We start from the raw sequence: 11,638 nt of genomic DNA, 5'->3' as shown, positions 1-11,638 counted from the left end.
GACTTGAACTGCTCAGGAGGCTTAAAGGCACAAAGGTTAATTAATCTCTTGGGCATTCACATGACCGGATTTTTCTGTTGTGCAGCCTGTTTTGACAAAATACGGGAAAGTGGGAAGACAGTGCAAGGACAAGACAATTAAAAGTAACAGGAAACAGAAAATTGAGAAGAGGAAAGAATAAAGGGGGAGAAAACACAGCTGGGTTTGATTTATGGAGACTGTGCCAATCAAATCCATTTGAAAATCCACAGTCTTAATGCAACAGAAGATGCCTGAATTCTACTACTATCACATATGAAAACTTTAACAAACCTCAGCCTCCAATAATGTAATAGGGAGTAAAAGAGAAAAGGTAAGGAAGACTAAAATGTTTTGTCATCAAAAGGCAGTGATTATCCACACATACAATAATAAAGTTTGTTAATTAAAAAAAAAAAAAGGATGTGTAGAGAAGGAAGAGGTAATGCAAGACATTTTGACCTAGAAACAGAGTCTTCATTTGAGCAAAACAAGGAAAGCAAACGTGCATTTAATGATATGTAATTGTTTTCATTAAAACTGTGCACCAGCTGCTTGTGCATAAATGCCCCAGGCTTGGGAACATGTCAGTTGTTGACTTTTCAGTTGACTTTTTGCATATATTATATTAAAATGTCCCCACATGGCTGGGATTTTACTCTTACTGTGCCCCTGATGCTATTGTGTGTACAGTCAGTTTGGTACGCTCAGGATTCAGCGGGCTTTCTGCGTGTGCAGTGATGGGCTCTACAGAACAGGTGTGATGATGTCCTCATGTGTTGGCTTTAGAGGGCACGGGTGGGTCATCTCTGCTGTAGAACTGATGTGCATACGCTCAAGAGCCATGCCCGGCATTGCCCAAGCCCAGTTCACACTACTGTTCCAACTAGGTTCATCTTACTCTAGAAGTCCTGGATACATTTACATAACATCCTCAAATTCTCCTCCAACAAAACGCATGGAAAACCGAATGTGTGGTAGTGTTCTGAAATAGGACCCATTTCTTTGCCTTTGTTTTTATGCATGGGGAGGGGTTGTCTTTCACATCAGGGACCCATTCCCAACCAAGATATATGGGAGATACTGTGATCAAAATGATACATGTAAAATCTGGCGTGGTTACCAATTTGGAAATCTTTGGGTAGTTTCAGTGCTCTGGCACTGCAGGGCCAGCCAGCTCCTCTTTGTTAATACATAAACTACTTATTGTGGCCATGGCTGTATGGATGGGTGCAAAGGGGCCGACACTGGGGCTTCTGATGCTCCCTGCTGATCAGGTACAAGCTGATCCTGTCTGGCAGCTATTTTAGCAGAGCACTACACCACGGTTAATCCGCTGTGTGAAGAACAGAGTGTGGAGAAGGGAGGTGTGGAGACAACTCCGTCCTTCCAGCACCCGCCTGGGTAGACGTGCCCTTTCTTTCTTGGAGAACTTAATTTTTTTTATCTAAGTAGCATCTTACATCTAAAGATTGAAAAAGGCTACAGAAACCGATCTGATCACTGAACAAGGAGTGGCCCTGACAATTTATCACTCCAAAACCTCCAGAAACTGATGTTTGGAAAGACTAGCTTAGAAACTAATCAAAAATAATGAGGCTGTGGACATATGAATGGAAATACAACACTTAAGGCACAGGCCCGGAACAAACTGCATTGTGGTAACTATGCAAAATGGGTATATTATGCATCTGAAAGTGTGAGAAATGAGCATAACAAGCATTAAAGGTTGCATGAGAAAACATGAGAAAGTCATTACTGCTTTGTCCATTGGTAAACATGGTAAACAGAGTTGTACTAAGACTGCATTGTTCTAGAGGTTTTAATTAGGACTGCCTGACCTTTCGGGGGTTAATCTGTTGTCAGGTTCATGGCCTGAGTTGATAGGTAGGTATATACATGTATCAATTTATAGACCTCAATTATTGTCACAACACTGGTGTTAAGAAAGTAACAAACTTCTTTCTGTAAAAGATTAAGCATGCTGTAACAATAGAAACAGCAGCAGATAAATTATTTGCATTAAGGTGAGTGCAGCTTTTTTTCTGAGCACACATATACATGTTATTTTGCTTTTATTATTTAAGGAGTAATTTCAACTGCTACCGAAACCAGTCATCTCCTGGGTGAATCACCACATGGGTATGGTCACCCAGCAACACTACACAGTGATGTAGATTATAAACATTTAAAGTTCATTAATGCTTTGTGGTTTTCTCCTCATGACAATTTATAACCAAGTTTTAACAAGTATAAGAAACACAACTGTAAGTGCAAAACAGACGAGTAAAAAGCAGTTGGTAAACACATTTATTGCTTTTGACTAAAGCAAGCACTTTTGTCATTGATATGTCCTTAATGGCCTTCAGTATCCACTATTTAATAAAGCTTTTATATTTAAATTCAGGCTTTGGTCCTCAGGAAGTACCCACTGCCTCGATTCAGTCTTGGATCCAAACACAATGCTTGTAAGAATTCACTCAGGCTAAATGTCCCTCAGAGTAGCTTTGCTCTGGGAATGAGTCAAAACTCCCTGAAGTGACTATTTTATCTTCCACGAGTTTCCACCTTCCCCCTGAAGCTCAGAGGTTAGACTCAATTTAGTTTTCAGCTTTTTTGTTGACTTGCATGACTTGGATCAGTCTTCCTGTTGATGAAGAACCAGTGAAAGCCTTGGGAATTAGTATTGAGGAGCCAGCTGATGGTAGGAGAGCGAGAGGATAAAGATCTGACCCCACACCTATGGAACACAGTGAATGCATATTGCTTTGTTAATAGGTCTGATTTTATTGATGATGAATGGCCATCTCCCACTCACCTCAACGACATGCCAGTCGTCTCTGATTTTCCCTCAAAATCCTGTGTACCCTCTGCCTTTTCGGTGACTTATAGTAATTATAGCTTTCTTATAGTAAGGCATTAAAAAAGTAACTTCTTCTTGCAATAAGCCATCTGAATCATCTTCCCCTTAATTGTTTACAACCATTACACTGGGTATTTCCAGGGCACCTCCCAGGACACTATCCAGAGCATTATCTCCATTTATTCAAATTCTTTAGCTGCTTTCAACAGTCCGGGGCAGTGCCTCCGTTCAGATAAGGGGTGAAACCCCGCTATCGAGCAGCCCGCCGGGGACGGCTGCAAATCCGCCAAGTCATGCTGCCCTTGCACGCGCCCGCCCTGGCAGCAGCGGGCAGGGAGGGGCGCGGCGGCCGCCCCCCTTCCGCGGCGGCGGCGGCGCCCGTCTCCTCGCGAGATCGGGGCGCGTATAAAAGGGACGGTGCGGGGGGGGCTGCCGCAGTTTGGGGATTTTCTGCTGCTGGAGGCGGTGAGCTCCTCTGCCGCTCTTTGTGTAAGTGCGGGGGGCGTGGGGGCTGCGCGGGTGCGTGCTTGCTGCGGGGCAGTGTCCGGGGTGGCGTTCGTTTGGGGTTTTGCGCAGTACGGTTTTTCTCCTTTTCATTTTTTTTTTTGTTTGGTTTGGTTTGGTTTTCCCCTCCCCCTCTGCGCCGATGGGGTGCCGAGCGAAGCGCGCAAGGCGAGCTCTTGCTCTCTGTGTCCCGCCCCCTGAGGAGCGCTCTGCGGGGGCTGCCGCTTTCTCCCTTTCTTCAGTTTCCCCCGCTTCTGTTGGGGGAGAGGGCGCAGGTAACTCCCTCCTGCGCGCCTGCCCTCCTCAGCCTTTACCCTTCTGCGGCGGGGGGAGCGCCCAGCCAGGCTGCTGCGGCGCGGCCTCGCCCCGCGGCCCCCCCGCCCTGCTGGGCTGGAGGCTTCAGCGCGGCCAGCGCGTCCTCTGCGGCCCCCGGCCTCCAAGTCGTTGCGAAAAGCGCTGGGTTCAGCGTGGTGGGGGCACGCAAGGGGGCAGGTGCCCCCTGTCACACAGCAGCGTGGTTGCGCAGGTGAACGCTTTGATCTCGCTGCAGAGCTTGCTCGGCAGAAGCGTTTCGTGGTCCGCCTGTGCCTGGCTGCGGTGCACTCGAGCCGAGATCTGTGGCAATAGCGCTCTTCTCTGACCGCAGCTCGGTAGCTTAACCGCATTTTTGTGACAGTCTGAAGGTAGCAAAGTGGAAGGCTGATGGTGTGTTCTGAAATGGCCTTTCACTTCTGTTCAGTGTATCCTAAAGGTATGACTTAGCCGTGAAGAGCGCAGGCTTACGGTAATTGCAGTTTGAAGATAATTGAGGCTGTGTGCGGCTATGAGCGAGTGGGAGATTCTGACCCGATTCAAGTGTACTTGATTTGCAGCGTCCGTTCTCCTTTCCTCTAGAATGGAAGGAAATAACACACTGAGCCTGCGGTCTGTTCCTTTGTGGGTTAGGAAATGCTGTGGCTAAAAATCCAAGCATACATCTGAGAATACATGCTAACCCCCCACGGAAAAGCGGGCATGTTGGCAGGTCGCAGTAGGTGCTCCAAGGAAAGCAGATGGTTCTCTTGCAGTACAAGGCAACTGAGATCTCCTGCCAATATTAAAGATTTTCATGTTACCTAAAAGGGGGCGATAGCTTCTAGTTTAGAAAGGGGAGGGATCAAAGAGCGGTTTGATGGCTTTTATTTGACATTGAATACCTAGTAAAATACTCCGGGGGACTGCTGATGGAAGAAATGTAGGAGGACTGTCATAGTACTGAGCAAAAGGATGACCTTGAGCTTGAGTACTGGAAAAGAATGTAATTCAGTGACAAAACACGGGCTTATGCGCTCCAGACAAAACAGCTATTGCTTATAAGATAAAACTCACTAGTTGAGGCATCTCAAATAAATATTGTACAATGGCTGTCCCCCCCCCCCCGTCCCTCTAACAGAACTGCAGTTTCAGAATTGCACTTGCACTCATGGCTACATGTGATGTTTGGCGGAGGGATTACTGATGTCTTCCTGGTAGACTGTTTCAGTACGATCCTATGAATTCTCTGTAGTTCTGGCCACCTTCATTCATAAGACTTAACTCCCAGTCTGCTGCAGTTGAAGACTAAACCCTTGGATGAACATGGGAATAAAGATCTTTGTTGCAAAAGGCAGTTAGAAACATTGTACAGGTTGGCATTTCTCAAAATGAAAGCTGAGAGGTAGATGATTACTGTCTATATACTGTCAGGGTATGTAAGAGAAGCTTTCAAAGGTAAAACTTTTACTGAAAAGACTCTAAACTGATTAGTTTAAATTTGGATCAAAGGCTAAATGTTTATGACTTAGGGGCTAGTTCTCCAGGAAGAAAGTGTCCGGTAAAGGGGAAGGAGCCAAGAAATGAGGTGCTCTCAACCTTTTTTAGAACAGACTTAGTGCCTTGCAGGCAGGACTTGGAAGAATCTTTGAATCTCGGCTTTCCTTAGCAACATGAGACTCATGCTAACCTTTTGGAGGTTTTCTATCTCAAAGGCAGCTAGTGCTTGTAGCAGTGTATAGAATGACTTAAGTGAAATCACTTTTAAGAAGATTTTGAGTTGAAGAAACAAGGCTTGTGAAGTTACCTATTTGAGAGATTATGCTCTGGAAGTAACTGGAATTCTAAAGTGATATACAAATACTGCATTCCCAGACCGAGCAAAAATACTGCACAGGGCGTATTACAAATTACTTGTTTTTAGGACAGGCAGCCAGAATTAGTTTTCTTGGCCTTGTGTACCCTCTTTTTCAGTAGACTTGGGAGGGAAATGACCTGGCTGTACATACAGGTTTAAGATTCTGTGAAATTTTAATTGCTAATATAGAACGTGATTCCCTTGTATACCATGAGTCTTTCTAGTTGCAAATAAAACAAGGTTTAATTGTTTGGAAGGCTAAAGTGTAGTTATGCGGAGCACTGTTCTCTGGAGATTAACAAAAGTTCTCTTCTGGAATCTAACAGGAGGATAAATGTAGAGGTCTTAAATTCCCTTGTAAACTTAACAATGGTCTTGTCATGAGAAGTTCTAAAACCCAGACTTTCTAACTCATCCACCAAGTGGAACTGGAAGACTTACTGAATACTGCTAAAACTCTAGAAGGTTAGCCCTGTTCAACACTGAGTTGTTGCTGGTCGAAGATACCCATTACTGTATCATTAGGAGGCTAATGAGCCATAGATCTTGAAGTGCAGGTAATCTATGTAGTGGCTTGGCCTGGATATCTAGGCTGTGATTATTGAACTGCATCTTACTGTGTTGCTTCTTCAGGAAAAAAATGCTGGTGTTTTGACTGGACTACCCAGGTGACAAAGTTAAAACTAATTTCACTCTTAAGGCTTGTGTTGCAAGACCAAGTGCTGATAAAATGTCTTTGGTGTTCAATCTAAATTAATAAGGTGCTTTGAATAAATGCTTACTTCCAGGTGCAAATGTACTATTATCTAAACTGTGTTGTTATTAACTCTTATCTAGAGTAAATCAAGATGTCTTCAGGAAAGGCTTTCATTGGAAAACCAGCCCCTGACTTTACTGCCACGGCTGTAATGCCAGATGGACAATTCAAAGACATCAAACTCTCTGACTATAAAGGTAAGCTTATGTGCTTCTCTAATTACACAGCTATAATCTGGCCATATGTAGGAGTGGAGGGAGGGCATCTAAGGATACATCTTGATTTGGTTTCAAAGTAATACTGACCATTTGGCAGTAGACTGAAGTACACAACTTGTGCAGTCATTCTCAGTGATGGCTGGAATACGCTTGGGAAGCTGTCAATGGCGTGGCTGAATGTCCCAGCTATGATAATTGTTGCTAATTAGCATAAAAGTCCTCTAAACTGTAATCTTGGATCGGGCTTATTTGTCCTGTCTATCATACTATGAGACTGATGTAACATCTCCAAAGTACTATGTGGAACAGCAAAGTCTTCTCTTGTAGGTTTTCTGTCAATGGAAAGTAGATTCTTCTCTCTAACCAATGAAATTCCATTCTCTAGAGTACTGGGAAAATGCTTGCCTTACCAAAAAAGCTTACTAAAATCAAAGGTAAAGCCTGAAGTATTTAAGTACTAATATGGCTGGCTTTAGAAAGAGACACTCCTAACTGGAAGCTGTAGCCCTTAGGCTGTATGAGGGTGGTGAGTTTGTATAGACTAGTCACCCACTCGATTAAAATGTCTCCTTGGCTTGTAGCCTTTCAGATCTGTGGCATTTCTGCACTCTGTTAGTAATTGGCCATAGGGTCTTCTAGTGTAGGTACTCGGTGTACTCTGGGTAGGCCTATGGTAGTAGACCCAGGAGACAGACATTCTCTGTCAAATTTGGCAGTCTGGTTTTGGAGACTTCAGTTGGGTAGGGTGCTGTGTTACTAGCTGTAGAGTGGCCTTGAAGACTGTTGTAAATGGCATTTGGCTGAAGTGTAAATACCCCAGGTGCTTTATGGGCTTGCCACCTATATAGCAGGTCTTAAAATAAAGCATCTGTAATTTGCCATTTAATCTTTAAAGGTAGTGTTGTGTCAAGCCCTTTCTCATCTATCAGTATTTGAATGGTTGATATCGAATATGACAAGAAATCCTATAAAGGTGAGACATTAACTGGTTATCTTGCTCTTCTAGGAAAATATGTTGTGTTCTTCTTCTACCCTCTGGACTTCACTTTTGTCTGTCCAACTGAAATTATTGCATACAGTGATAGAGCAGACGAATTCAAGAAAATTAACTGTGAAGTAATTGGAGCTTCTGTTGACTCTCACTTTTGTCACCTTGCCTGGTAAGAATTAGCCTTTAAATGTAATAGAATATTCTGCCCGGCCTCAGTTATTGCAGGAGCTGAATCCTGGGTGTATTCAAACTTTCTTGCTGAAGTATCAAATAAAGGCACTTGAGGAATATTGGTAGTACCAGGGGCTTCTGAACAGAACCGAGCATACCATTCAGTTCTTCTGTTGCCTTATGGCAGACTGGGTATGAATTGCAAAGGGAGCGGCTTCTGTTGTACCTTATACTTTATTCTGAACTGTCCATATCTTTAACATTTAAACTTCCTTCTTTTAGGATCAATACTCCTAAGAAACAAGGTGGTTTGGGTACTATGAAAATCCCATTGATTTCTGACACAAAACGTGCCATTGCCAAAGAATATGGAGTACTTAAAGAGGATGAAGGTATTGCATACAGGTAATACGCAAGATGGTGAACTTGCCGTTAAGTCTTACATTGCAATACATGAGCATGTCATGTGAATGTAGAGCTTGCATATACTTGAACACCTGCAGCAAGCTGAAGCTATTAACTATTCTAGATGTAAACTGCTTCAAGCTATCAAACACTCCTACAAGGGGAGGTGCTACTTGGTTCTCCTTAGTGTTTAGAGTTCGTTTTTTTTGGTAAGCCAGATAAATGCCTGCTGCTTCCCTTTGATTACCTATCTACACAGTGCAGGAGTCTCATGCAGGTGCGCTTCTGCAAACATGGGTAATGCAAGACCTACATAGTTGTGAAATTGATGACAGGTATTTAGTCTAATGATTAAAGTACAGATTAATTAAAACCCAAGCCTTATCTTTTAATCAACTGTTTAGGTAAAGTTGCTGAAGAAGCTGAACTTCTGCTAACTCTTAACATGACTTTGGAGGACTAACTGATAGCCATTGCTGGGTTGGGTTTTTTGAGAACAATGTAGTTTTTCTTTGAATGTAAGAATGCCTCTCTTGCAATCCACTTTTTCTTGGGTTTCTCTTTCATTTTGTTTTTCCACTAGTATCTTCCTTAAGTAGGAAGTGTTGCTCTCCTGCATTAGTGTTACTTACCTCCTGTCCCTTCTAGTTCCTGCTGAATGTTAGGCTTTCAGCTGCTTGTGTTTCGGTGCTATGCATACGCTGAAGGTATTAGTTTTTAGGAGGAGGTTGGTAATACTAGATGACACAACTTACTGCTGTAATAGAATACTGAACTTGATTTTTTGAAACTCACTTCGGTCTAATCAGTCTCTCAACAGCTGTGTTTGACTTCAGGGCTGGTTTTTTTTTTAGGGGTCTGTTCATAATTGATGACAAGGGGATCTTGAGGCAGATAACAATCAATGATCTTCCTGTTGGCCGTTGTGTTGATGAAACCCTCAGACTTGTCCAGGCCTTCCAGTTTACAGATAAGCATGGAGAAGGTAAGAGTTCTTCCTCTTTCTAGTCTTAAATATTTTTTCTAGAGAACAATATTAACTGGGCAGGTTAAATCAAGGTTTACTGAAAGGTACTAAGTACATGATTGGTCTGTGCACAGCATGTAATTGTGCCTTTTGAAATGCAGCTGGTTCTGTAAAGCTACTTGTTGAAGGACAGCATAGTGCTATATTTATCCTGTTCCAGTTAATTGTCCATTGAGTACTTGGTAATGTTGAGATATCACTTAAATCAGTTTGGTGGTGGATGTCTTGTTGAGCACATAGCAGTTATCTCTTTTTCAATTAGACACAGAATATACTTGAGACAGAAATTAAAAACATAAAATAACTTAACCTGCAAGGATAAGCATAATTTAAACTCTGCTTTCAGATTTGGTAGGTTGAGACCATGAGTACTAATGCAATGTTTTATGCAGTCTGTTAGACAAAGCATTTAAATTCCCAGAAAGCCTGCTGATATTTGTGTCCCTATATAGTGAGGGGAAAATGGAGAGAGTCTTTGTGCCTGTAGTCCAAGAGTGAAAGGTGCTCGAGACTGGTAGCTTTTCTCCAGGAATTGAAGAAAAAAAGCACTGCAGATAGAAGGTTTGAACCAGGTTATAGAAACTCAAAATTGCTATGTAGGTATTAGTAGTCTTCAGCTGTCATTAGTTTATGATATGTATTGCTTCTGGTCATATTTAACTTGCTTCAGATCTGGTAAATCAATGGCAGATTTTATTAAAACAAGCTGCTATTGTGGCTATGCTATAGACTGAAGAAAGTCAGTGTTTCTGAACTTGTATGCCATCCTCTGTCAGCTGAGGAGACATCTGTAATTGATGGAGCAGTCACATGTCATGCAAATGAAGCTTTTTGGGGTTTACTGTGCCCTGGAGTAGTCAAAAGCTGGCAAAAGCTTTTTCTTCACAACTAGGACTGCAGACTCGCCTAAACCAAGGTAGACCAGCATAAGGCATGTAGCAACACTCAAGCTGAGAATACTGTAGCTAAAATTGCCAGTCTTGTGTGGAGCATGCATTAAGCCTTGCATGGCTGTATACAAGGAAGGCAGTGTCCAAAAAATGCTGCTTAGGAGTTGCTGCAATTCAGAGGCCATGCAACCTCTGTATCTTGGTGGCCTTTTGATAGCCATGTAGGGGAACAAGAGACTTAAACTCTTCTTCCCCCTCCCCATTAAACTGGAGAATGAGATGAGGGTTGATTAAAGATAAGGACAATATAGACTTAACTGGATCCAAGGAGAGAAGTGTACTGTAATAGTTGTAAAGCTTTCTGACTCAGGCTGCTGGAGTTGGTATTACTTTCCTGTCAAGCTTCTATGAAGCTTTTAAGTGGGGCGGAGAGAGCTGCCTGTGTAAAGGGCCCACTGTCCCATGGGCAAACACCTGGTTCCTTGGGTGCTACTACCTAGTGAACAAATGGAAATTAGTAAAATAAACTGAATGTAATGCTGCTAATGCCACAGTGAATAATACACCTTCTGTATGTTGCAAAGATGTATACATGTTTTGAGTTGCTAGTTTGCTTTAATGTTGTGTAGAACATGTTCTGCAGCAGCAGCTGGTAAGACTTAAACATTCTTCTCATTTCAGTGTGCCCAGCTGGCTGGAAGCCTGGCAGTGACACAATCAAGCCTGATGTTCAGAAAAGTAAAGAGTATTTCTCCAAGCAGAAATAAACTTTCAGTCTGAGTGGAAACTAGTATGCCTTACGTAAAGAGCAAGCATCAGTTACTGAACTTTGATTAAGTCATTGCATCTGAGTCAAGGGATCATGCTATAGGTATAAACAGTAACTTTTTCACTTGAAGGAAAGTTTGTCCTGTTGACACTACCTTCATAGAAAATCTTAATGATCAATATCTGTACATCAAGCCCTGTTGACTTTAGTGACAATGCAGTGTATGTGGTTAGCCATGTGTTGCATATAGAGCAGTGGTATCCTTTTGTAACTCTATTAAACTTGTGGAAAGAGCATACTGTCTACTGTTCTTATGTATAGACATCAGGAGACCTGAAAGCAATGCAGGCTGCACTTCTGAAAGCTCTGTCTACAGAGCTGTCTGTAGACATCTCAATTCCTAGAGGCCTTTTACAGCTCCACTAGAATGGAGATACTAACACTTAGTTTTCATGTTGCACTAGTAAAGTACTCCTTACACTCTTGACTTTGCTATTAGGTAGAGGAACATGGTTTAGTATTAGTCTGACAGATTTCAGCAATACTACAAGTGCCCAGAGCATGAAGCATAGATGTGACTGACAAAGGCTGGTCATGTTTTCATGCACTGTGTCAGCTTACTGATTTCTGCATTCACTTCCATCAAAACTATGACTGTTTATGCTAAATTTCTGGGAATCCAACATTCAGTTTGGACAGTGTCTGTACAGGAGTGGAAGTCTGGGCTTTCTAGAAAGCAAACTTCCTTGGGTATACAATATTCATCCCTAGTCTCTCCCACTACGTGGATTGGGAGTTGAGAGTATGTCAGTTATCCATTAGTTTAGTCATAAGATCAAAAGAAGGGTGTCACTATAAAATCTGGTACTCAGATGT

At 42.5% G+C, this 11,638-nt stretch overlaps 1 protein-coding gene across 1 annotated transcript; it reads left to right on the top strand.

Annotated features, from left to right (window-relative positions):
* The first annotated feature begins 3,320 nt into the window (after positions 1–3,320).
* PRDX1 (peroxiredoxin 1) lies at positions 3,321–11,058 on the top strand. Its single transcript, XM_059821924.1, has 6 exons — positions 3,321–3,370; positions 6,372–6,488; positions 7,516–7,669; positions 7,954–8,076; positions 8,931–9,061; positions 10,675–11,058. Exons 2-6 carry the CDS (start codon positions 6,383–6,385, stop codon positions 10,758–10,760), a joined length of 600 nt encoding a protein of 199 aa, XP_059677907.1. The 5' UTR covers positions 3,321–3,370; positions 6,372–6,382; the 3' UTR covers positions 10,761–11,058.
* The last annotated feature ends 580 nt before the right edge of the window (positions 11,059–11,638 follow it).

The sequence above is a fragment of the Gavia stellata genome, chromosome 10 (assembly GCF_030936135.1).
Source record: "Gavia stellata isolate bGavSte3 chromosome 10, bGavSte3.hap2, whole genome shotgun sequence".
In the NCBI taxonomy this organism is placed as follows: Eukaryota; Metazoa; Chordata; class Aves; order Gaviiformes; family Gaviidae; genus Gavia; species Gavia stellata.
The sequence above is the reverse complement of the archived record's forward strand: the minus strand, read 5'-3'. Positions and strand labels throughout refer to the sequence as shown.

Bases quoted from the DNA above. Each gene is read 5' to 3' on its own strand.
- PRDX1 (XM_059821924.1), top strand. From the start codon at position 6,383: ATGTCTTCAGGAAAGGCTTTCATTGGAAAACCAGCCCCTGACTTTACT. The intron at 6,489-7,515 runs GTAAGCTTATGT...TTGCTCTTCTAG, and splicing joins CAAACTCTCTGACTATAAAG to GAAAATATGTTGTGTTCTTC. The intron at 8,077-8,930 runs GTAATACGCAAG...TTTTTTTTTTAG, and splicing joins GATGAAGGTATTGCATACAG to GGGTCTGTTCATAATTGATG.